This window comes from Xyrauchen texanus, chromosome 3 (assembly GCF_025860055.1).
Source record: "Xyrauchen texanus isolate HMW12.3.18 chromosome 3, RBS_HiC_50CHRs, whole genome shotgun sequence".
Lineage (NCBI taxonomy): Eukaryota > Metazoa > Chordata > Actinopteri > Cypriniformes > Catostomidae > Xyrauchen > Xyrauchen texanus.
In genome coordinates, this window is record NC_068278.1 from 27,155,342 (window position 1) to 27,181,276 (window position 25,935).

The following is a 25,935-nucleotide window of genomic DNA, read 5'->3' on the forward strand; positions in this document are numbered from 1 at the left end:
TTATTCAAATTGCTTCACCTCTCTTTTCCCGTTTGTTTATCTGGACTGAGTCATAGGGGCAATTACTGTAGTTGTGAAAGGAAGGACAATTTCTGCACCCCTCTTTTACAGGTTCAGTGAGAGTTTGTGATCAGTTATGAGTTATACAATTAATTTAAAACAAATGTGCAGTTTTAACAAGACCAAGTAAACGAAGCCACCAACCCATATTTTTGAAATAGCTTTATGCAGACATGGCTTACCAGATAATAATTTTTTTTTTTACCGGTAGTGCCTTCAGTGAGTGGACACTTATTATAGCAATATTAATCAAAATAAAAAGAAATCAAACTTAAAAGAATATTTCATGTTCAATACGAGTTAAGCTCAATAGACAGCATTTATGACACAGTTTTGATTACCACATTGAAATTTACAGAAAATTGACTCGTCCATCACAATCTGGGTTCCAGTGAGGCACTTACAATGGAGGTGAATGGGGCCAATCCGTAAATGTTAAAATACTCACTGTTTCAAAAGTATAGCCACAAGACGTAAACAAAATGTGTTAACATGATTTTAGTGTCATTAATTACTTACTAACCTTTTCTGTGCAAACTTAAAGCCAATTTTTCATGAAGATGTAATGTCAACAAACTCTAAAATGACTGTAAAAATTACAATTTAAAAAACTTTACAGATAAAATAATACACCAGTTTAACAGAAGAATTAATTTGTGCTTTTATAAAATGATAAGCTTCACATTTTTGCCTTTAAACCCTCCAAAAAGTGCCCCATTTACTTCCATTGTAAGTGCCTCACTGTAACCTTGATTTTTTTTTTAAAGAAAAAGACAGACGAGTCAAAAATATATTTTTTGTGGTAATCGACATTATGCCAGAAACGGTGTCAATTGAGCTTAATATGTATTGAACCCGGAATATTCATTTAAAACTTTATTTTCTCAGATCAAAAAATATTTTTGTTAATTATTGATGATTTAACAAATAATTATAAGGAAAGTCTCTTCAACGTTAGAAACTGTGAGAGCTCTCTCTCTCTCTTTCTCTTTCTCTCTCTCAATTTTTCAATTTTTTTTTTCAATTTAAAAGTACTTTATTGGCATGATTGTGTTTACATACACAATTGTAAGTATTGTTTACATACTCTCTCTCTCTATCTATCTATCTCTTTAAATGATCTTTAACTTTGAAAGGGGCCCCTTTACTTTGCATTGTGAAGATTACACTTAAGTGAAGATTATTTGGATATATTTGTTATTAGCCTAGTTAATATTATTCACCTTAAACATATTAACATTTCATTCTAATTTTTTATTAAAAACTGCACCACTAATTCTCTTTAATAATAATGCTTTTTTATTTGCCCTTCACGAAATTAGTATGATATATTAACTTTACAGAGGCAGATGTGATTCATGCACAAGTTGCTTGAATGTGTCGAGTATGAGGGGGTGGGGTCAGATGGAATCAATGGGCGTGGCTTAATGAATTGACTAGAATGTCGTGACTCGTGCAGCTCTGACCGGCAGACAGCTGAAGGAAACTTGCACACGGTAAGCTTGTGTTTTTAATTCTGTCTGCCTCCAAAAAGGCAAATGAAACTAGTATCGATAATGATATTGACTGCCTTTATTCTTTCCATTTCATTGTGAGATTTTACAGGTTAGTCTGTTTTTTTGTTAGTAGTTGCACTCGGAGGGAATTTGCTAAGTTCATTTTACACTGACATGTTACTAAACTACAGCAGCCAAAGCACAACAATATATATTACGAAATGTTATAGGTTTTTAATTCATAGAAGGCTAGTGATGTATATTATGACAATATCTGTAAATACAGATCATGGACTGTTATCAGATTCTGGCTTTTGGTTTTTAATGGTTGTCTTCACTTCGATAAAAGTCTTAAAACCGAGTGAACTTTAGCTTCCTACCTTGACATCTCACTGGGTTTTGAGACACGTCCAGAATTCATTCCATCTTTGCCTGTGTCTAATTTAAGGATGCCGTTTCATTTCACTCTGATGTGCCCTTATCTTTCGGCCGTCTCACCCCTGCATGTCTATCTGACTGAGTGGTGGTGTGCAGACATTTATAATCCGCGCGACTAAATATAAATCTATTTTTATGCTGAAAATACAGAAAGAGGTCAAGCTTGTCTGAACTGACGTCAGTTAGATATAGCTCATACCCCATTGCTGGTCATCGTGACATCATTAAATACAGGAGAGGAAGACCGGGATACCTCAGAGGGTTTGATGTAGTGCATCACTGTTCTGCAGATACTGTAACTGGTGAGCATTATGGACATGAATGATGAATCTGTTGGTGTCTCCTGTCGTGATCTGTCGAATAAATGTGGCTTGGTATATTTTAGTCTGAATCTTTTGGATTTTCCCCGGTCTAAACGGAAAAGATGACAAGCAACGGATCTGCTTATTTGCGCTTGCAGCATGAGACGAAACCGCTCTGAGCAAAATTCTGTCTGTGTTAGGGGCCGTTCAGACCGCAAGCGTTATTGCGCTAAAAAGCAAGACGAGGCTCAATGAATATAAAAGACGCGTTTTTTGAAGGTTGAAGTTATTATTTTGTCTTGACACGGCGTCTACATAATGGATCACTGTAGCCTTGAGGGCTATATATATATATATATATATATATATATATATATATATATACACTATACAGGTTTATATATATATATATAAACCTGTGGAAAAAAATTAAGAGACCACTGCAAAATTATCAGAAATATATATTTACTAAATATAGTTATGTGTTTGAGTAAAATTAACATTTTTGATTCATTCTATAAAGCAGAGTCGTTTCCAGCATTAAAGGACATCTGGGGATTAGCCCAGACCATTTTATGCAAATACAGGGATCACTCGAAGAGTTTTTTTTTTTATTTTTACAGTAACTCTTTACTTTCAGTCAAAGTACATCTTAATTGTGTGAGACTTTAGTAGAACATAATATGAACTGTTGTGTATTGGTATATTACATTTATGTCAACAAAACAACTGTCCTGAGTTCAGTCAATCTTTTTTCACCTGCCCCTGTCGCTCTCCCTTCCCATCAAGTGTTGCTGTCTTTTTCTCTCTCCTTCCACCAGAACGTTACCAGAGAGACAAAAGGTGTTTAATGTTAACATTAGTTTAACATTATGTACACGCATACACACACACACACACTCTCTCTCTCTCAACACACACATTCAACATACAAAATACACTATTCACCTCTTGCTGTCTATCTGGTGTCCTTCTCATTACTTGTTATATTTCACTCTCTCATCACTTGCTGTTGTCTCTCTCATCACTTGCTGTTGTCTCTCTCACTGAGAGGGTATTCTTTGAGTTTTGCTCTGGCTGGGCCTGTTTCTACAGTTCCTAAATCTTCCACTCTAGTACTATCCTCGACTAACTCATCCTCTCGCCTCCCTGAATCATCTGTGATGCAAAAGAACAGATACAGCACGTAACTACAGTGCTACATATGTCAAAGTGTAGACCAGTACCATTGAAGAAAATGTATTGGGAAGAGCAGATCAGTGGGATTGCCCTAAGATCTATCATGATTCTTGAATTTTCATGTACATTACCATAAAGTCATCACAAAAGAGTTATATTATAGTGAGTAAAGTGAGGTAAAAAAATATTGAATATAAATAATTTATATTTTTTTACATAAATAGTCAGAATGATGTATAAGATCCTAAGTTAAAGCAATACATGAATAACTTTAGTCTAAGTTCATTGACACACCATGGCATCGAACTGTATATAATTCTCAATGTTCATCTGTCAAAATCCTTTCATTAAGATCATTGGGATAAACAATATTTCACTTTTAACTTTCTCTAAAGTAAAGTGACTTATTAATTGTTACCAGTTTCCATGCCTGATTCTGGCACAGCTGCTGCTGCTCCTCAGTCTGTTGCTCATCTTTGCTACCCTCTACAAAACCATTTAATCAAATCAAAGTGTATATTTACTACAAATTAATATCACAAAACAAGTCACACATACATTTTATGCTAATGCTTATTGGTCATCCTTAGAGAAAACAACACCTGATAAACAAGGAAAGTATTCAGTGCAGTGGGATAAAACTAGTGTTTCTGGCTACTTACAGCATGAACAATAGCAAGGTTATGTAACCTACACTTTTCTAGAACTGGGCACACTTATCTCAAAATGTGTAGCTGTTGTTTATCTTCAAATGCGATGATAAGCATGTTGGTGCAAGTGCTAACGTAGCCTATGATAATAACTAGCCCACTGTGGGTGAAAGTCAGCCAGATGATGATCTTCAGACTTTAAGGACCCCAAAAAATGTGAATTCTTACCCTCTTTCGGAAAAATCCCCAAAGCCTCATTTTTGCTGTCTTTCCTGCTAACTGCTGTTACCTCGCCACTAAGTAACGTTAGTTGATGTCAACGACTGTGCTAGCTCCTCCCCTATCTGCTGCATATTCAACAGAGAGGAAGAAACGGAGTCGCCCATAGGCTACCGACAGCAAAGGAACTTATTCTATAGGATAGATTATGCCTATGTCTATTTTTACAGGCTGTATGCAGTATGTGCAAAGCCAAAGCACAATGAAATAAGGCAACTTATGATTTTGGGGGTTTACATAGGCTATTGTCCGTTTCATATTTGTCAGTCAACTTTTTAAAATACATTCGGGGCTACACTCAAAACATTCGGGGCTGAAGCCCCGGCAAAATCGGCTGACGCCGCGTCTGCTATAAAGTACTGACAACATTTCTCCCAAATTCCAAATAAAAATATTGTCATCTATAGCATTTATTTGCAGAAAATAACAACTGATCAAAATAACAAAAAAGATGCAGTTTTCAGACCTTGAATAATGCAAAGAAATCAAGTTCATATTCATTTTTAAACAACACAATAATAATGTTTTAACTTAGGAAGAGTTCAGAAATCAATATTTGGTGGAATAACTCTGATTTTCAATCACAGCTTTCATGCGTCTCAGCATGCTCTTAACCAGTCTGTCACATTGCTGGCACAAACATTCAAGCATGGCCATCCATCTTCCTCTTGATCACATTCCAGAGGTTTTCAATGGGGTTTAGGTCTAGAATTTGGGCTGGCCATGACAGGGTCTTGATCCGGTGGCACTCCATCCACACTTTGATTGACATGGCTGTGTGGCATGGAGCATTGTCCTGCTGGAAAAAACAATCCTCAGAGTTGGGGAACATTGTCAGAGCAGAATGAAGCAAGTTTTCTTCCAGGGTATCCTTGTACGTGGCTTGATTGATTGTACGTACGTGTCCTTCACAAAGACGAATCTGCCCATTTCCACCCCCAGATCATTACTGATCCACCACCTGGTAGTCTAATGGTTAGACGACCACCTGGAGAGGCCTTTAAGCACTGTGTCTCGCACCCACTGTGAAATTGAGTGGAGGATCGGTGATGATCTGGAGCTTGAATATTTGCACCAAGAGTGGCATAAAGTCACCCAACAGCAAAGTGAAAGACTGGTAGAGAGCATGCCAAGATGAATGAAAGCCAAATATTGATTTCTGAACTCTTCCTAAGTTAAATCATTTGTGTTGTGTTTTTTAAAATGAATATGAATTTGTTTTCTTTGCATTATTCGAGGTCTGAAAACATGGCATCTTCTGCAAATAAATGCTCTAAATGACAATATTTTATTTTACTCTTCACTTACCTATAAATAGTAACTGATCATTTTGCAGCGGTCTCTTAATTTTTTCCAGAGCTTTATTTATACTCGCTGAACACTTTATTAAGTACATCTGTATACACCTACTTATTCATGTGATTATCTAATCAGTCAATCGTGTGGTAGCAGTGCAATGCATAAAATCATGCAGATACGGGTCAGGAGATTCAGTTAATGTTCACATCAACCATCAGAATGGGAAAAATGTGATCTCAGCGATTTCAACTGTGGCATGATTGCTGGTGCTAGATGGGCTGGTCTGAGTATTTCGGTAACTGCTGATCTCCTGGGATTTTCACACACAACAGTCTCTAGTGTTTACTCAGAATGGTGCCAAAAACAAAAAACATCCAGTGAGCAGCAGTTCTGTGGATGGAAACGCCTTGTTGATGAGAGAGGTCAATAGAGAATGGCCAGACTGGTTCGAGTTGACAAAGTCTACGGTACCTCAGATAACTGCTCTGTACAATTGTAGTGAGCAGAATAGCATCTCAGAATGCACAACACGTCAAACCTTATTGCAGTATAAACTATTATTTGTGATAGGATGTTTACATAGAAAAACAACTGAAATACAGTGCAGATAGACACTATGAGAAATATGATTGTTTAATGTGTGTACTGTATATGCATGTCTAGACAAGAATAATTACCCTTTACACAAAATGCCAGTGGAATATCATCAACACTGCATGCACCAGAAGATTTCAGCTCCACTTCATATGAAAATATGCCAATTGTTTTGGTCATGTCAAATTATGTTATCAGGTTCAGTCCAGAGTATTAATGGGATATTACACCCAAAAATGTATTGTCATTATTTGCTCACTCTCTTGTTGTACCAAAACTAGTAAGAGTAAATAATGACAGAATTTTCATTTTTGGGTGAACTATCCCTTTAAGACAGTTGCTTTTACTTTAAATGCCAAAGCTTTTTGATTTGTGTTGCAAGTTTATTCATACCATAAGTATATAGCCTACAGTATATTCTATGTCAGGTCCTGTAATCTATAGTCCTGTGTTCTTTGGTGATGTGGTTGTTAAAACCAGTCGAACCCTTCAGGAAGTCATCGTTATCACAATATTCATAATGTTTCTATCCATAATGTTTCTATCCATAATGTTTCTATCCATAATGTTTCTATCCAACAATGAAGTCTTGAAAATATCCTGAATCCATGTCAGTTACTTTATTGTTTGCCTCCCTTGTTTTCACTTTTGTTTTGTAGAGCACTTGGGTGGTTCTAGAAGGACGCTATCTGTAAATCAAAGCCATGGGCAAGGATTACTATAAGATCCTAGGTATACCATCAGGATCTAATGAGGATGAAATCAAAAAGGCCTACAGGAGGATGGCCCTGAAGTTTCATCCAGACAAAAACAAAGATCCCAATGCTGAAGATAAGTTTAAGGAGATAGCAGAAGCTTATGAAGTTCTCAGTGACCCAAAGAAGAGAGTCATCTATGACCAGTACGGGGAGGATGGTGAGTATGGTTGGTGTAATACACTATCTACTCTATAGAAATTTTGACTTGCCCTTGGGCCATAATTAAATACTTTTTTTCTTTTTTGACTATTTTAGAGGATACTCATTGTGTAGCTAATTGTATGAGGATTCGTGACTTACATATATGGTGTGTCTATCACACACACCATGTATTTGTAGTCTGTTTGTAACTGGTGTTGAATACATATTGGTGGACTAAAATAGGGGATCATCCCTTTCAGTCTTTCAGCCAATAGAGTTTCTAATATTTAGAAAAAACATTGCAGGTGCTAGGAACAACAAGACCTTTCATGGACCAATACATAATTATGTTTATACCAGATAGGACAGCCCTTAGAAGGATCTTTGTGTTCGCTCACGTGGCTAGACCACTGTTTTTATACACTGTCAATACAGCTAAACCACCTCTGCTTTTCCAAACAATCAAAATAACCCTCCCATACTGAAAGGTGATGAAGTTACTCTGACAAATGCAAACACTATAAACATGGCACCGTTCCGATAAAAATAAAAATGTGTGTTGAGACAAAGATGGATTTCCAATTCCATCTTGACCAATGTTTGTACAGAATTCTGAAAATGACATCACTTGATGTTTTTAGATCATAGAATCCAATGCACCAGTCCTTGCACCATTTGTCATTTCAGTTACACTGAGTGCACACCAATATGCTGATAAATACCAAATATTTGCTTATTTGAAAAATCAGGCAATGCACAAAACAAACACTTGTTTACATGAGATTTGAAATAATTTGATTATTCTCTGCTTTTGCCAATGTAAACTGGCATGCGCACAACTCTTGCGCATTTTGGATAAGTTGATAATGAATAACGGTAAAGGTGTTTACATGCAATGCTAAATTGGCGCCATGGGCATGAATCTACCTGTGTCTATCGGTTTATGCCTGAACCATATAAGGTCTTACCCTGTTTAAGGCCAGGACCTTACATGTTGCCGACTTATTACAAATAATCGGTACAAGAATGTATAATTTCTATCCATTCTTCTACCTCGGTCTTTCACCTTCCTCACTATCACAGCACGTTGCGTCCAGCTGTCTCCTTTACGATTAATTGTTTCTATTGTTCTCCTCACTTGTAAATTGCTTTGGATAAAAGCGTCTGCTAAATTAATAAATGTAAATGTAATTTAGACACCCGGCAGACATTTTTGTCTATCACATTTGACAGTGCATTATAGGTATACAATGGGAATCAAACGATTCCTTGGGAATCAAACGATTATTTTCGACAAAATTTTCGTTGTCGAATAGGCGTTTCATTTCATTTAACGTAACCTGAGATAACATTGAACTCTAATTATGACGTGCGAGAGCAGCACTGCGGCTCGCGCCTGACTGAGGAGAGGAAGAATTACACAGATCACAGTCCAGATGCACTCTAAACCTTCCAAACAGCTTCAGGTGATGTAGATCACAAAGTATGAGGGAATTATAATGCAAAAATACAAAATAAGTAAATACAGAAGCACTCATTGTGGAGCTGGAGCAAAACTTACATGTCGAGCGTCTTTTTTTCTGTGCCCCACGGGGATTATTAAAGATCTTAATTTAAATTTAAAGGAAACACCCGTCATTACATCTTAAATGCAGTTATATTTAATGCGTTATAGCTTTATTAAAGTTCAAATAATATGGAAGCAGAACATGTAAATAACTACAAACTCCGAAACTGGCATTTCTCTGTGCGGTCAGTGCCTCTTCTATGAGTTGCACAAATGTCCTGATCTGAGGGGGAGAGACTGAAACTGCATCCGGCTGATGAACACTCTGTCACGGGGACGCTCCTCTCACGAGCGTGCATGCTTACTGCAGCTAGATTATAACATGATGCTCAAGACTTATTGAATCATAATATATGTGTCACTGTGCATTTGTTATCGTGAATAAAATTGTCAATACTCAGCTTTATTAATAATAGAGAGTTTGTTTATTTGTTAAAGATGGATTGAAGTGAACACAGGTGAGAGAGGAAGTCTTTGCTCCATTATACACTGCAACAAAATAAACATTTTTAATTTGTTTTGTTTTCCAATATAAATATCTAAAACTCCAATATAAATATCTACAATTTTTTACATTTTCTTTAGCAGATATACTGCAGAAAAAATAGTTATCTGAGAATGATGAATATAATATTAAAAATACAAATATTTTAAAATATCTAAAAAAAACCTGAGAAGCAGCATATAAGATAATCAGTCTTGCTTTTAGAAAATATATCTTGAATATAATTATATTTTGTCTTTACTGCACTCGCAGAAGTATAACCAATTGAAAAAATACACTTGTATACAAAATACACTTATATTTAAGATACATTCTCTTAAAGCAAGTCTAAATATCTTATAAGTAAATTTATCTTGATAAAAAAAACACTTGATAACAATAGGATTTTTGCAGTAAAATTTTTACTGAATTAAACTTAAAGTATTTTCCCCCCTTTAATTCAGTGAATGTCATTTAGAGGTATTTTTAAAAGATGATTTTGTCCTCTTTAACGTTTGTAAGCAGGTGTAATACAACCTTTTATGTTGGGGTACAAGCTGAATAATCAGTTGAGAGGTAATGATTAATCGTTGCATTAATCGCTGAATTGTTGAATAAATTTTTTAAATAATCGTTAGATTAATCGATTATCAAAATAATCATTAGTTGCAGCCCTATTCGACTATTTGGGTGATTATTGCAATGATTAATCATTAGCCCTTAACCAAAGGTTGTATTAAACGTGCTTACTCGTAATAACGAATACAAAATCATATTTTAAAAATACCTCTAAATAACATTAATTGAATTAAAGGAATAAAAATAACTTTTTATTAACTTTTAATTCAGTAAAACAAATCACTGCAAAAAATCCTGTTATCAAGTGTTTTTTTCATTATTCTTCTGCAGTATTGCTCATAAAGTAAATGTACTTTATTTAAAAGGAATTTTAGACATTCACATTTCAAAACAAGCCAAAACATCAAATCAAAAAAAGTATTTTGTTGCAGTGTGTAAAGGTGAGAAGACTTCTCTCTCTCTCACCTTTTTATTCACTTCAATTAATCTTTAACTCTCAAAAAACGAAATCTTTCTTCTTAATAGAGCTGCATTTTGCCGATTTTCTTCACGATAAGATACACACAGCAACATATATGTATTATGATTCACTTTGTGGTGATTCATCGCGTTATAATCTAACTGGAGCAAGTGTGCACCAGGGACGAGTGTAGCCGTGCCAGAGTGTACATCTGCCGGGTGCAGTTTCAATCTCTCTCACTTTGCACAACTCATAGAAGAGGCACTGACCACACTGAGAAAGGCCAGTTTTGGTGTTTGTACTTATTTACATGATCAGCTTCCGTATTGTTTGAACTTTACTAAAAGATGCATTAAAGATATAATGGCGCAGTGTTTCCTATAAAGGTGCTCAGACATGCAAGTTTTGCTTAAGGGAACAGCAGCTCCGGCTCCACTGTATTTCACAATGAGAGTGCTTCTGTACTTAGATATTTGGTATTTTTGAATAATGCCCTCATACTTTGCCATCTACATCACCTGAAGCTGTTTGGAGTGCATCTGGACTGTCTGTGTAATTCTTCTTCTCATCAGCAGAGGCGGGGCCAAATGAGCCCCAACTACCTGCTCTTTTCACACATTACCTCCTATTTCTATTATTTGTGAAGTGGAAACTTTGGCAGTAAAGTAAGTCAGTCCTTGTTGTAACCATCCACCTCAAATCACACACCAGAGCTTATAATCTAACTGGAGCAAAAGTGCACGAGGGACTTATTCATCTTGCAGTAACTCATAATCCTCTGTTCCCCCATATTTCAACTACATGTCCTTTCCTAAATATTTTTCAGTACCAGAACACCAAGTGAAGCCAATAAAGGGATAATAATAGAAATGAGAAATGGTTCTTGTTAAGAGTGCTTCTGTTTCTGCCCAGCGATTTGCGCCCATGTTCTTTTATCATTCCTTTTGTATCCAGGCTGAGAGGGGGTGGGAGAAAAGAGAGAGAGAGAAAGAGAGACTTGGCAGGTCTTTTGTTGAGCTGTTACACCTCAAAATGGTGAAGTGTGAGCAGTTGCAGACTACATGAAATACTACTCCATTTTAAGTGATTAAGTAAGCCATCACTTGATAATTGGTGTCCTTCTCAGTTTTACATTTATAGTGGGTCTATGTACTGTAAGGTTGTCAATATAATCCTATAAAAAGTTGTGGACAGATTATCTATTTTTCTGTTGTCAATTAGTATTGATATCATAGTCTAACAAGGTTGTGTGTGTATGTTAGGGATGTGCACAAGAAATCTATTAATCAAGTACTCGTTCAGCTTTAAATATTCGACTAGTAAAAAACACTACTCAAAAATTGCAATTCGATTTTTCTATGTGCCTTCGCCAGCCATGGGCAGCAATGAAAGCGCTTGCCTCACTTAAACCTTGCCACAACTCAATCCATTGGTTGGCGCTGTAGATGCATGACATTGCCAAAGGAATTGTTCAACCAGAAAGGAAATTCTGTCATTATATAAAGTAATTGTATCACTTCAGAAGACCTTGGAATGTATGTTTCTATATGTGAGCGCAAGTGTTTTTGTTGTTTTTTCCGGGGGGTTTTTCTTCGTTTTTTCTCCATTTTTGAATCTAGATGTTGTTGATGCAAATTGATGATTTTTAAATAAGATATACATTTCATGTAATATACATTTCATTTAACTACAAAATTAATCGAAATGCCCATCCTTGGTTAATGTACAAACTTTTCTTTTAGGAAAAACACAATGAATATACCATAAGGATGAAATTATATGATCTTCTTATCTAAAAATGTATTGATTATGCCATAATCATAAAGTCATTCTTGTTAGTTAACAGTTTTACAGGAAGTTGCTCAAACATAGGTTTTATCAGAGTTGACCGCAGTCCTAAATCCACTTTTCCCACACAGCTGTGCCCACCGGCGATGCCCTGAATATGGCTTCATCCATCCAAAAGTTATATAAAAAAAACTTTATTTAAGATTAATCCTAATGAGGTGGCAAAAATGTCTAAAACAGTTTGTCTTTATTTTGATGCTCATTCTTGTTGATGTTTGCAGGAACTTCAGGCAGAACTAACTGTAACTAAAAATATAATGCAGAAAAATCCCTGATGTATTGTACCCCCCTCTGTATTTCCACCCAGGTTTGAAAACAGGTGGGACAGGCTCATCTAGTGGACAAGGGACTACATATCACTACACCTTCCATGGAGATCCACATGCAACCTTTGCCTCTTTCTTTGGAGGCTCTAATCCCTTTGATATATTCTTTGGCTCTGGACTTCAGCGGGGAACCACTAATGGCTTTGCAGACCATGGCGATCATGACATGGACATTGACATGGATGGAGATGATGATCCTTTCAGTTCCTTCAGCCACTTTGGCTTCAATGGTACCAATGGTGGAGGTCGAAGGCACCGTACTGAGCACTTGCATGCAGGAGGCAACAGGAGGAAAGTACAGGATCCTCCGGTGGTACATGAGCTTAAAGTGTCTCTAGAGGAGATCTTCCATGGATGTACCAAACGGATGAGAATCACTCGCCGACGGCTGAACCCAGACAGAAGGACAATGAGGACAGAGGACAAGATCCTTAATATTGTTATAAAGAGGGGCTGGAAGGAAGGGACCAAGATCACCTTTCCCAAAGAAGGTGATGAGACACCTCAGAACATTCCTGCTGATATTGCATTTGTGCTCAAGGATAAAGGGCATTCACTCTTCAAAAGAGACAGCTCCAATATCATTTATACAGCCAAGATCAGTCTTAAGGAGGTATGTGGTTTTATATGTTTATCAGTTTGATACAATCAGTTTTTAGTCCATTTGGTTTCCACTATGCATTTTTCACTGTGCATTGACAGCATTTTTTATTCCACTAACTTGCAGTCCAAGTTGACATGTTTGTTTTATCAGTTGGCTGCTGTATCCCAAGAATAGACCGACCCAGGTTTAGATTAGACCGGTTTACTGCAGTCTCAACAATGGACCACCCTTTAGCCTTTGTGCCCTTATTTACATGGACTTAAAGGGTGAATTAAAGGACGTAATTTGGTATAAGCCCTGCCCAAAATAAGTGCTGACCTTGTTAACCTGCTCTGCTGCATTATTCTTTCCATGTACATTATTGCTGTTTATATTGTGATTTTATTTTCCTACAATATTTCTGACCTACCATTTCATTGTGAAAAATTTTATTATATACTCTGGCAGCCAAAAGTTTGGAATAATGTACAGATTTTACTCTTATGGGAAAAAATTTGTACTTTTATTCACCAAAGTGGCATTCAACTGATCACAAGGTATAGTCAGGACATTAATAACATGAAAAGTACTATTACAATTTAAAAAATAAATAAATTCAGACCTTCTTAAACTACTTCAAAGATTTCTCGTCAAAAAATCCTCCATGCTTTGCAGATCTTTGGCATTCTAGCTGTCAGTTTGTCCAGATACTCGGGTGACATTTCACCCTACGCTTCCTGTAGCACTTGCCATAAATGTGGCTGTCTTGTCCGACACTTCTCACGCACCTTACAGTCCAGCTGATCCTACAAAAGCTCAATGGGGTTAAGATCCAAACACTCTTTTCCAATTATCTGTTGTCCATTGTCTGTGTTTCTTTGCCCACTCTAATCTTTTGTTTTTGTTTTTGTTTCAATTCTTTGCAATCTTTCCCATAATGCCTGCACCCCTGAGCCTTCTCTTTACTGTTGTACATGAAACTGGTGTTGAGCAGGTAGAATTCAGTGAAGCTGTCAGCTGAGGACATGTGAGGTGTCTATTTCTCAAACCAGATACTCTGATGTACTTATCCTCTTGTTTAGTTTTACATCTGGCCTTCCACATCTCTTTCTGTCCTTGTTAGAACCAGTTGTGCTTTGTCTTTGAAGACTGTAGTGTACACCTTCATATGAAATCTTCTGTTTTTGGGCAATTTCAAGCAATGTGTATAGCCATCATTCCTCAAAACAATGATTGACTGATGAGTTTCTAGAGAAAGCTGTTTCTTTTTTTACATTTTTTTTATCTAATATTGACTTTTAGACAAGCCAGTCTATTGCATGCTGTGGCAACTCAAAAACAATGTTAAGCTTCATTTGATAAACCAAATATCTTTCAACTGTGTTTTATATAATGGTAAGTGATTTTCTAGTACCAAATTAGCAATTTAGCATGATTACTGTTGGTGTTTCACATCACTTGTGAAATGGATTGCTGTGAACTGTATGCCAATCATTGGCATACAGTTCACAGCAATCCATTTCACAATTGAATTTGTCAATCAGTAGGAGATTTATTATGAGGGCTTGTTTAAGGACCCGTCAATGAACACCTGAACATATAGTTTAATACTCAATCTTTAAACACATCTTGAGATCCCTTGGTTCGCACGTTTATGTTGTTTGTCCGCTGAAGAGTTGTTCATGTTTTGTTCACTGTAATAAACTGCGTGTTGCTCACACAGCTGAAATTTCACTTACTGCCCTCTGGAATAAACAGGTGGTACCACAAGCTTGAATGTCTCAGGAAAGCATTGCGATGAAATGCTTTAATTTTTTTAACGCGTTATTTTTTGTAAAATTAATTGCATGTTATTAACGCGTTAAATAGACAGCCCTTATATATATATATCTCAAGCCTGTCAGCCTTCAAATATGCCTTGACTTACATAGCATAGATTTACATAGCTGTCTGCATAGGACCCATCATGCCTACTGACTGTATTGTCCCTTCATTGCTCAAAGTCATGATTGATTTTCAAATGATTTTTTTCTCACTGCCACTTCAGTGTGAGAGTGCTGGAATGTCATGGTGCAGTGTCATACACCAAAGCACAGAATCCTCGTTTTAAGAAGGCCGGTTGACGGCACAGATATGATTGTCATGTGACTGAGACGGGCATGGCATTTTCGGTTGCACATTTAATATAGAATCCTAGATGCCCTGTAACCAGAAAACTTCATATTAATTTTAGATAATATAGTTCGCTTCTAGTTTGTCCATATTAAACAGTTGAAAAGCTTTAAAGCTTCAGAAAACTCTGCCCCAAGTCATCAAATGCTGACACAAGATTTGACTTTTTATCAAAGTAATGATTTATATATTCTATCAATGTAGCATACATGTAATGAGATTTTAATGAGATGACCCAGCGAGGATAAAAAAACCTGCATATATTCTGTTTGACTAGTGACCTAGAAAACGACTCTGTTAATAAACTCAGTTTATAGAGACAGCTTATCAGCGTATCACCAGAAATAGCCTTAATGCCAGTCTTGAATGACCCTGATGTTTCTCAAAGCACACTGTCATTAATGGTCATACCATGAGTGCTACATTTTCTTGCCTTTCTTGCCTTCTTGCAGCATCTCAATTTGTGATGTCAGCTGTTTCAAAGAATGTGTCTAAAAGATTTTCAGGTCAACAGTGTAAGTGTTGAACATCAGAACCAGTGTTGGGTAATGTTACTTTTAAAAGTAACTCGTTATATTATTACTCCTTAAAGGAACTTTTTTTTCCTCACAGCCACTTTCTCTTCTGCTATGCTATGCATTTCATTAATCAAACTACATGTTTATTATAAAACAAAAATTTTGAATCTTTTTAGAAACTAAGACATTTTCCTGCATACACAATCGATGTAGAACATTGCTCGGAGCCACTGATCCAGAGTCAGCTTTTCTTATCCTATTCTCCGAGTTACAGAGAGCTGTAACACGGAGCAGTTTGGCTGCATAATTCAGTGAATTGAGTGAGTATTTCACCCTGTGTATCATGATGTGGCAAGTGGAAGACTAGTTTTATAATCCCTCTGCCTAAAAGCATTTACAGATTGTTTAGTGCAGTGCGTATTAACACATGAATCAACCTCGTTTCACTCAACCGAATGTTGAACTTATTCTTTTCGTATGAGCTTAACATCCAGAAATTACATTGTTATATTTCAGTTGCCGGGGCACCTGAAATGGGAGCAGGAATATAGAATGTAGTCATCCGTCGCAGATTGGGTCGTCAGTGAGACCCCACTTGTGTAGGGTGGTATGGAAATGACCATGTCCAGTTCTTAGTCGGTTCAACATGACCCAGACTTTTCTGGGTACGTCATTTCCCGTGGGTTTGTTAGATACTTTGTTGATAAACTGTTTCAGTCTGAGGTTGTTATTATTCCACACATCTTGCCAATTTTTGTTAGCCCAAATGGTGCTATTGTCATTATTTGCTTCATTCATAAGGCACCTCATTGTGTTAGATGGTGGGTGCTGGTTTTCTAGGCGGAGGATCGTGGTGTTCCGCTTGCAGATGGCATCGTGCAGTAGGTGGTTGGGGTCATTCAAGGCATTCAGTGCAAGGTTGATGCAACTTGCTTCTCTGCGAAGATTTGGTGGAGAGATGCGGCTGAGAATCTGTAGCAGCTCAGTGGGCATAGATCTAATGCACCCTGTGATAATGCACATGCTGTTGTTCAGGGCTGTGTCTACCTTCATGTGGCTACTGTTGTGCAAGGCAGGAGAGCAGTGCTCTTCTACCGAGCTAGCGGCTAGAGAAAGCACAGAGGTGCGTAATATGGTGAAATTTGCACCCCAGCTAATGCCAGCTAGTCTTCACAGGAGGTATTTCCTTGCTTTAAATGTTGCTGTTGTTTGTTCAAGATGTTGTTTGAAGGTCAGTGAGCGATCAAGGACAACGCCTAGATATTTCAGCTTTTCTCAAATGGGATAGTTTTGTCTTTGCACTTGACACTGATTGTTATGTTAGCAAGGCGATTGGCGTGGTGGAAAATGCTGCTTACTGTCTTGGTGATGCTAAGTTTTTAAGTTTTAAGTTACGTCTTTGATGTAGCAGTTCAGATCATTTGATAATGTAGTTTATATTGCTTTGATGTCTGTAGAGCAATGTATTATAGTGATATTGTCTGCATATATGTACTTTTTGGCAGTTGTACATAGCAGGTCAGCTGTGTAGATTTTAAACATCATTGGCGCCAGCACCGAGCCTTGCGGGACGCCATTCTTAAGGTAGAATTTCCTGGAGGTGTCATTGCCCAGTGTTAAGGTAGATTATCTGTCAGAGATTAGTTCTTGGATAAAGAAGACCAATTTCTTGTTTGGGATGATAAAAAGCAGTTTGAGTACGAGTCTGTAAAGGGGTTAAGATGGGCAAGGAGGATGCGAGAACCGGCTTGACAATATAAATAATAGTGTAATGATAAACTTAAACAAAAGCACACAAACATAAACACATACAGGGCAGCTGCCCATAGTTCTCTCTCTCTCTCTCCTCAAACTGCTATCTCTGGTCGCCTTTATCCCTTGCTCACCTCATCGGGCTGATTGGGGTCTGGACATGCGTCATTCTGGCCCGGCCCCACCCTCCTCTGTGCTACATAGTCCTTTATGCTAGACCGTGTCATAAGCTGCTGTTAAGCCAAAATGAATAAAAGTCCACAAAACAACACCCTCAATATCATCAACCATACAACAGACCTGGTTGATTGCTGATCTATTTGGCCTGAAAACTGCTTGTTAATTGGGAGATGATGGTCTATGATAGAGCTTATTCTGTTGTATATTAGCCTTTCCATAAGCTTGAAGCTGTTTCCGAGGAGGCTGATTGGCCAATAGCTTTTTGGTTCATCAAGTGATTTATTTGGTTTAAGAATAACGATGACTTTTGCTGTTCTCCAGATTTTAGGCAGTTTGTTTAGTAATAGGCAGTTGTTGAAAAATGCTAGTTCTAAGGCAGGTGCAGAGAGGTGGGTAAGCTGTTCAGGATGCAGGTGATCAGATCCTGGAGCTTTCACTGCCTTGAGGGTGGAAACTGCTGCAATCAGTTCAGGATAGGTGAATCTGCTGTGACTGTTATCATCTGCTGAGCTGGCTCACCAGCTGTCTTGAATCTCTTGTTTAACTTTCCTGGCAAACTGCTTGTCTATGTGGGTTGGTTTGCCATTGTCAACAAGCACCTTTGCGATGTCTTTGGCTTTAACCTGGTTTTGGATTTGTGGTTTATGGCTTTGGCCAGTCAGTCGGTTGATGGTTTGCCAGGTTCTTCTACTGGAGTGCTTCATGTCAATTTCAGAGACCATGTTGTTCCACTCTTGTTTCCTTTTGTTGTGCAGGTATACTCTTAGAGGGGAGCCGATGGATTGGACTCTTTCTTTTGTGGTTGCTACATTCTTTATCCCAGCTGGGAATGTAGGTCTTTCGGAAGCCTCTTGGCATATGATTGTTAGATGTGGAGATAATCATATTGCAGAACCTTGAGTATGAGTCGTTAACATCAGTTGAGTTTGGATCTGGAAGTTTAAGTGGAAAGGGGCTGGTTTCTTTGGTGAATTTGGTCCAATTTGCTTTTTGGAAGTTCCAGCGAGCGGATGGACGGCTTGGAGTTGGTGTCACAAGTGCTGGGTGGAATGTGACCACTGGTCTCTGCTGCAAATTCAGAAAACTTCTGGTGGTGAAGGCATGTGTTTGTTTATTGAGCTGAAAAACTCCAAGTCCAGGTGTGTTCGACTTTGCCACCTGGCAGAGAAGAATATGTTGTCTTGTTTCTTATTGAACAGCAAAGTTAAGCCTTGAATGGATGCCCAGTTGGCTAGGGCCTTGCCTTCCAGTGTGCTCTTTCAATAGCCCCAGTTGGTGTGTTGACAATTGAAATCCCCAGCATAGATGACAGGATGCGTGTAGCTTTGAAGACTGGAGAACTGGGTACTAGGTGGTTTGTAAATGTTGACAATAGAAAAGCATTCCATTTCAATTGCAATCCACTGTGTAGTATCTTTGTGCTGTGATTGGGCAACGTGCTTTGCATTTTTGTCAAGTTTTACTAAGGTAGCCATTCCATGGTGCACATGATGGATGGCACCTGTGAGGTGGTAGCCATGTATCTTGATATTGGTGTCATTTTTGGTGTGAGTCTCTTGAGAAGGATCACTTGAGCATTGTGCTCTTGAGCCAGGTGGTTAATAACCACGCATTTGGCTCTAGTTAGGCCTTCCATATTAATTTGCCGGATACAGACATGTAGGTTCTAAGACCCTTCAATTATTTTCTTCTTGCGGAGTACAATTCATTGCTGGTAAGCATTGCAGTGTAATTTCGATTTGAAGAGCTTTTTGCCGTCAGAGACATTGCCCAGGGGTCACTACGAGGAAGTAGCTCTTCTTGACCTCATATTACTCTAAATCACTAAATGGGTGTTAGCGAGTTGATTGACAGGTGTTGTCTGTATCTAAAAGGTGATTGGTTCTTTTACCTGTGAGGCGGGACTTCCTTTCTATATCCACTGACTGTGGGTGCTAGCTATTCTTGGTTGGGCATTCCAATTTCTCCCATTCATTTAAATAGAAGTGACTCATCTCATCTGCTAAATAGTCTCTGGCCTCACACTCTATATAACAACAATACCAATCATACACTACATCTCCTCCTCAAAGTTTGCACACTTTTATTCTTGATTTCTCACAATACAGGGACAGTAGATGTGTACAAATCAATGCGTTTATTTAAAAAGTAACTCCGATATTAGTCTAATATAAAAAATATTGAGTTACTTTACTCGTTACTCAAAAAATGTATCTGATTATTTAACACGTGTTACTTTTATTGTGTTACCCCCAACGCTGCTCAGAACCAATGTACATTCAATGTAAAGGTTGGGTGCTATTCACTGATCTGATGTTTTCAGATCAGTGATTTACTTTTTAAAGGTCTCGCTCATTAGATGCCCAGAATGAAACTTGATAAGTGCCAGTGAACATCACAAACTGTTTTGCCATCTGGTACCATCTCATGCAAACTGATGGCAAATTGCCACACAATTTTTTATTTGATTGTTTATTGTAAATGCACATATTTAGAGTTGATCTGGACTTTTCTTTGGGGCACCTTGTATCCATTACAATATCAGTTGTCATTTAGGGTCACTCTCTGGTGCAACCCCAAGGCCCTTCTTTAAATAGAAATCTGAGTTTCTTTAATTGCCTTCATGTTAATGTGCATACTGGTAAAAAAGCATGAACAGCTGCATGGTCCTTGCATGCTGATGATTTCCATACTGTGCCCATTTACCTACTAATTACATAGCAGTACTAAAGTGCCACATGATGAAATCAGTGTACAACTGGATTATTTAATACTAATTTTAAAATGTGATCTTGGATCAACAAGTTAATTTGCTAATTTGAGCATTGTGCCTTAATACAACATTCCTGTGCAGAACTTCTGTATATCATACTAGTGATTCAGATGAAAAAGTTGCAAACTTGGTTGGGGAAAGCAGAGATAATTGTAAAAAAAATGTGCAGCCTTAAGCTTTGACATGTCAGCAGTCATTATCTGTGTTAATGAAAAAATTACCTCCTTGAGGTGGCATGATTGTTGGTGCCAGCTGGGCTGAGGATTTCTGTAACTGCTGATCTCCTTGGATTTTGACAAAAGTCTATAGGGTTTACTCAGAATGGTGCCAAAACCAAAAAACGGTAGTTCTGCGGACTGAAACACCTTGTTGATGAGAGAGTTCAACAGAGAATGGCCAGATTGATTCGAGCTGACAGAAAGGCCATGGTAAATCAGATAACCACTCTGTACAATTGTAATGAGCAGAATAGCGTCAAAAGTAGATCACCGCATCAGGCACTTTATTTGGACCATTGTGTTCCTAATAAAGTGACAAGTAATGGTACATTTTTGTCAGTGGTGGACAGTAACGAAGTAAATGTAATTCGTTACTGTACTTAAGTAGCTTTTTTGCGTATCTGTACTTTACTGAAGTATTTAAATTTGGGGAGACTTTTACTTTAACTCCACTACATTTCAAAGTCAAATATCTTTTTACTCTACTACATTTTCAAAATCAGTCATTCCTTTTTATTTATGAGTGGATAAAAACGTAACTGGTCAAACGAGCCACCAATCACAGTACAGCGTGCGCGCGCTTTTTTTGAACTTGCCTTGGCAGCATCTACTAAGCCGAACCAGGGTGCGTTTCCCAAAAGCATCGTTAGCCAACTATGGTCGCAAGTTCCGTTGTTATCATCATAGTTCAACGAGTCGGTGTTTCCCGAAACCATCGTTCCAACTCTCGACCTGTGGTTAGAAGCAGAGTTTCTTGTTATTATAACATGTGGGCTTAATAAATTATTATCTTGAGCCAAATAAGCAAGATGACATTCAGTACAATCAGTATCTTTTATTTAGAAGACATACAAATGTCCTTTATGTCTTTTAGTTTGTCAATAGATTTAAAGCACCGTTTTTGAAGAGTGTGCATGTGTGAACGTGCTCTAGTGCGTAAGAACGAGCCTATGATTGAATCTGGAAATAAAGCATAAAATATGAGATAGTCCTCAGATGACATGTCCGTAATTTATAGCAAAACATCTAGCATTAATTCGATCGCAAACAGATTCATTAAAAGTAGTTTTTACTCCACCACATGTGTGACATCATTAACCAACGTGGTTGAACAACCAATTTGCGACAATACGGTTTCGGGAAACAGTCGTGACTAGCAAGCTGATTTCTTCAACAGTGCATCGTACTACGGTAGTGGAGCAGCAAGTTACGTCGTTGTACGGGAAACGCACCCCAGAGCCGTTAAATATGAGAGTTGCGAACATAGACGGTTGCGACAGTGATCTCGCCGCCAGGCGGTCACGTGATTCGTGTAGCTCTCAATAGTTCCAAACAAATTGCGTTGCCAATGATTTGAAGTGGGGCAGAGAGCAGCAGCTATTATTGCAGCAATTATCGGTAAATATTGACGCATAATGTACATTGCTTATTATGTTGACACTAAAATGACTTGCATATAATAGCATTGTTTTTCTGGAGAGTAGAAGAAACACTGCATTAATACGTTTTTGTGTTTAATTTTGGAGGGAAATTGGCTGCTCCCATAACATAGAATATATATATATATATATATTTAATGGCGTTGTGCAGGTTTATGTGAATGTATCATAACATTAGGATGTTAATAATTATGACCATAGACACTCGAGAAAAATATATACAGTAAATACTGTAAATGTATTATACCTTATGGGAACAGTCCCTTCCCTCCGAAATTAAACACACAAAAAATGTATTCAATTCAAATATATATATATATATATATATATATATATACACACACACACACACACACACACACACACACACACACACACACACACACACACACATCTGACTAATTAATGTCATATTATTAATAGATTGGTGTGCCAAGAGTGACATTAGTCTTCATGTAGACTGAGTTAAGCAAGAGTCTTGTGACAAATTATAATAGGACATTATGGCCATAAAAAATCATAGTACTTGGATACTTAAGTACATTTGAAGGCAAATACTTTTGTACTTTTACTCAAGTGAATGTTTAAAGGCAGCACTTCTACTTTTACTTGAGTATTATTTTACCTTGAGTATCTTTACTTTAACTCAAGTACATGGTATGTGTACTTCGTCCACCACTGATTTTTTTGTACATAATGAATGTTAGTCTGAACAAAACACAACATTTATTTGTTATCAAGAAGACTACACATAAACAACATAAAATCAACATTAAACCCCAAAGAGACACTTTCTAAATGTAAAACATCAGTGAAATAAACAAGTAGTTTAAAAGCTATCCTTCATCCACACTTTTTATTAACAGTTAATGCTAACAAATACATTCTTCACATGCCAGTTTCACAAGACCTGGTATGGGTAGTGAGTGCACTTTGCAAATTTCATGTAATCAATTACTCAATATCTTCTGTGTTAGAGTACTCGACTACAAAATTACAATAAATGGCCGTCATTATTTAATGTACTAATTAGTTATTTTTTATTTTTTTTTATGAAAAACACAATGGTTATTCCATAAGGAATTATATGATCTTGTTATCCGAAAATGTATTATCCATGTTACATTTATTATTTATGTCATTTTTCCCTGATCTCCCCTACTGGCAGAAATATTTCATATGTCTGTAGTAGTTCAGACAGGAACCTTGTTTTAGGACATTAAGCTAAAGGTGCCTTCACACTAGCACTTTTTGTGCACACCCGGGTTTGTTTGATGCTAAATTTTGGTTGATGTAAACTCTGTTTTCCGAATTCGTGTACCCAGATCTGTTTGAAAGGTGGTCTGGAGTATATTCATGTGAAATGCGGTACAGTTAGCTGCTAATATATACGCAATCATACTAAATTGGGGAAGTGAACCACTATTGATGACATATAATTGGCATCTTTGCATGTCCTCGGTTACAATTATCATGATATAATGCATTTGTCTTACCTTTTTGTCTTTAAATAAATCGCCTTTAGAGACTAACATTAACATTCTTCTCATTTTTGCACATTCAATGTATCCATGGCAGACAAATGGAAGTAACATTCTGTACATGTAAAGTTTTGGTGGTAAATCCAAAGAGACAAGTGTTTTAATAATACCGTGGAGCTAACTGGCTTTTTCTTCTGAGTCACTACCTACCTAGTTACTCACATTAGTACTTATGTTGATCAAGCTGCGGTTTGGACCAAAATAATATGATGGTAACAGAGACCATCTGGGGCAGGGGGAGTGCTTTTCAGTCAAATGTGGGTTCAAACCAAGCAGCCTTGTGTGAAAGCACCTAAGCCTAGTTACAGTTTGGGAAACAACATTATCAGCCAAAGTTACAGATTGGGTCATCCGAGGAGATGGCTGGCACCTTGTCAACTGTTGAAGAGTATTAGTGCTGCCTTTTTTCCATGATTACCCCTGCCTCCCATCCTCCTAGCCCACACTGCTGCTGCCTGTAGGATGGAGCTGATGTCATTGCTAACACATTTTCTTGTGTCTTGAGACAGCTGCTAAGCAGATCTGTCTGGCAATGTTTTTGCTTGGTATTCACAGAAAGTTCACGAAAGCTTCTCCAGCATAAGCTCAAATGCAATAACTCTAGGCTGTTCAATGCACAATTTTTAATCCTTAATCTTTTAAAGTCTTGAATTAATCAATTTAATATCCTGATCTTTAACAGTCAGGAACTTCAGCTAAGATCCAGGAGCTGAAAGTGAACACATTTTTTTTAATATTTTAAATTATTTTCTTAACACATATAGACAGTGACTTAAAAATAGAGGGTGCCATCAACATTTCACTAGCATAATTAATACAATGAATAAAAATGGATCACAAAAGATTTCTTACTGAAATGCTTGTAACAGAAGAAACCAGGCACTTGTTCAAATGACTTGGCTACTTGTGCTCCCAAGTAGCGACACAAATTTTCCCATCATGAAGGGTGCCTGGCATCTCTGGCAGTTCAGTGGGACATGGGCTTGAAGGTGAACAACCTCAGACAAGTGGTGAGCCGCATGCTGTTACACTATTGTAAAATGATGTGAGTGCCAATCCAGCTAATGTGGCAGCCATCTCTATGCTGACAACTGGTGGTTTGGACACAGCAGTTTTCAATTACCAATGCCATTGTAGAAAAGGGTGATTCACAGTCATGATATGTATTCCAAGAGCAAAGGTGTCCAATAATCAGTGGGATACCTTGATAAAGTGAGCAGGATTTGGCCAGACTGATCTCACAGTGAAAATGGAAACAATAGGTTGACTTTTTTTTTAAAGCTAAAATCGTTCTGTGCTTACCCAAATTCAAAACACTGCCCCTAGTGGACAAAGCAGTTTGTTGGTTGTATGGGCATGTGTGAGCTCTATATTCTGGGTGTAAATTCCATGGATGGAGGCCATTAATTGAGTTGTGAAGCGAGTTGTTTGTTTTAGCTGTACAAGCTTTAATACAGTCAAGAGGAAATCACTGAGGAAATGTGCCCTCCAACCCAAAACCTAAACATCAGAGGAGTAAAGATGTAACGTTAGAGGGAAAAATGCAACCTCTGAATCGTGCCCATCACTTTTCTTTCTGGTTTCAACATGAGACCCAAACCCAGGTCTTCAACACTGCTGATGCAACACACTTCTGGTCACGCCACAAGGGAAGGCAAATATGCTGGAACCAATGCAAAAATGTCTGAGAGTAGATGCCGCTTGTCAGTGATTCAGTATCATGTGGTCGATCCTAGGGTACTGGACCTCTCGGAAACAACATGCCGACTTCCCGTGTGATCATGTTGGTTTGGTTGGTCATGTAAATACTTTTTTCTATGCTGTATGCTTGAATTTTTTCTCTTGCACCAAAAATGCTTCATTTATGCCCTGTCCCGTTCTGAACGCATTACCTCTTTTCTCCGAATGCGAGTACACATGAGGCACCACATAATTTAACGCAGTTCCAAAGTGTCTTTAGACCATAGCATTTTTTCTTCTAAATGTAGCTTTATTAATCAGTATGTTACAAGCCTTTTATAAAAACAAATACAGTTCTAATTACTGTTATAATTTTGTGAAATTAATCAGATCATCCCTGGTATGAATGACACGACAATACAATTACTAGTTTGTAGCTTAGTATTTCATACTTTAATGAAAATATAAATTTCATTAATTTTCTAAATTTTCTCTCAGTGGATACCCAAACCCCATACAGTATCATTCCTCAGTAATTTAGCAATTAACGCATTTATTATTGATACAGCATTAACCATCATAAACACTGGTTGGGAGGGTGGAACCTTTGTAATATGTC

At 37.5% G+C, this 25,935-nt stretch overlaps 1 protein-coding gene across 2 annotated transcripts in view; it reads left to right on the forward strand.

Moving 5' to 3' along the window:
- The first annotated feature begins 1,529 nt into the window (after nucleotides 1-1,529).
- Nucleotides 1,530-25,935, forward strand: part of dnajb5 (DnaJ heat shock protein family (Hsp40) member B5) — a 30,196-nt gene continuing 5,790 nt past the window's right edge. Inside the window, exons 1-3 of one of the 2 annotated variants that reach the window (XM_052098341.1) lie at nucleotides 1,530-1,556; nucleotides 6,957-7,212; nucleotides 12,442-13,073. In XM_052098341.1, coding sequence (XP_051954301.1) covers nucleotides 7,002-7,212; nucleotides 12,442-13,073 — 843 coding nt within the window. In that variant the 5' untranslated portion in view covers nucleotides 1,530-1,556; nucleotides 6,957-7,001. Of the gene's footprint in view, nucleotides 1,557-2,227; nucleotides 2,297-6,956; nucleotides 7,213-12,441; nucleotides 13,074-25,935 lie in introns of those variants that run through there. The other variant, XM_052098351.1, reaches the window with a different exon arrangement.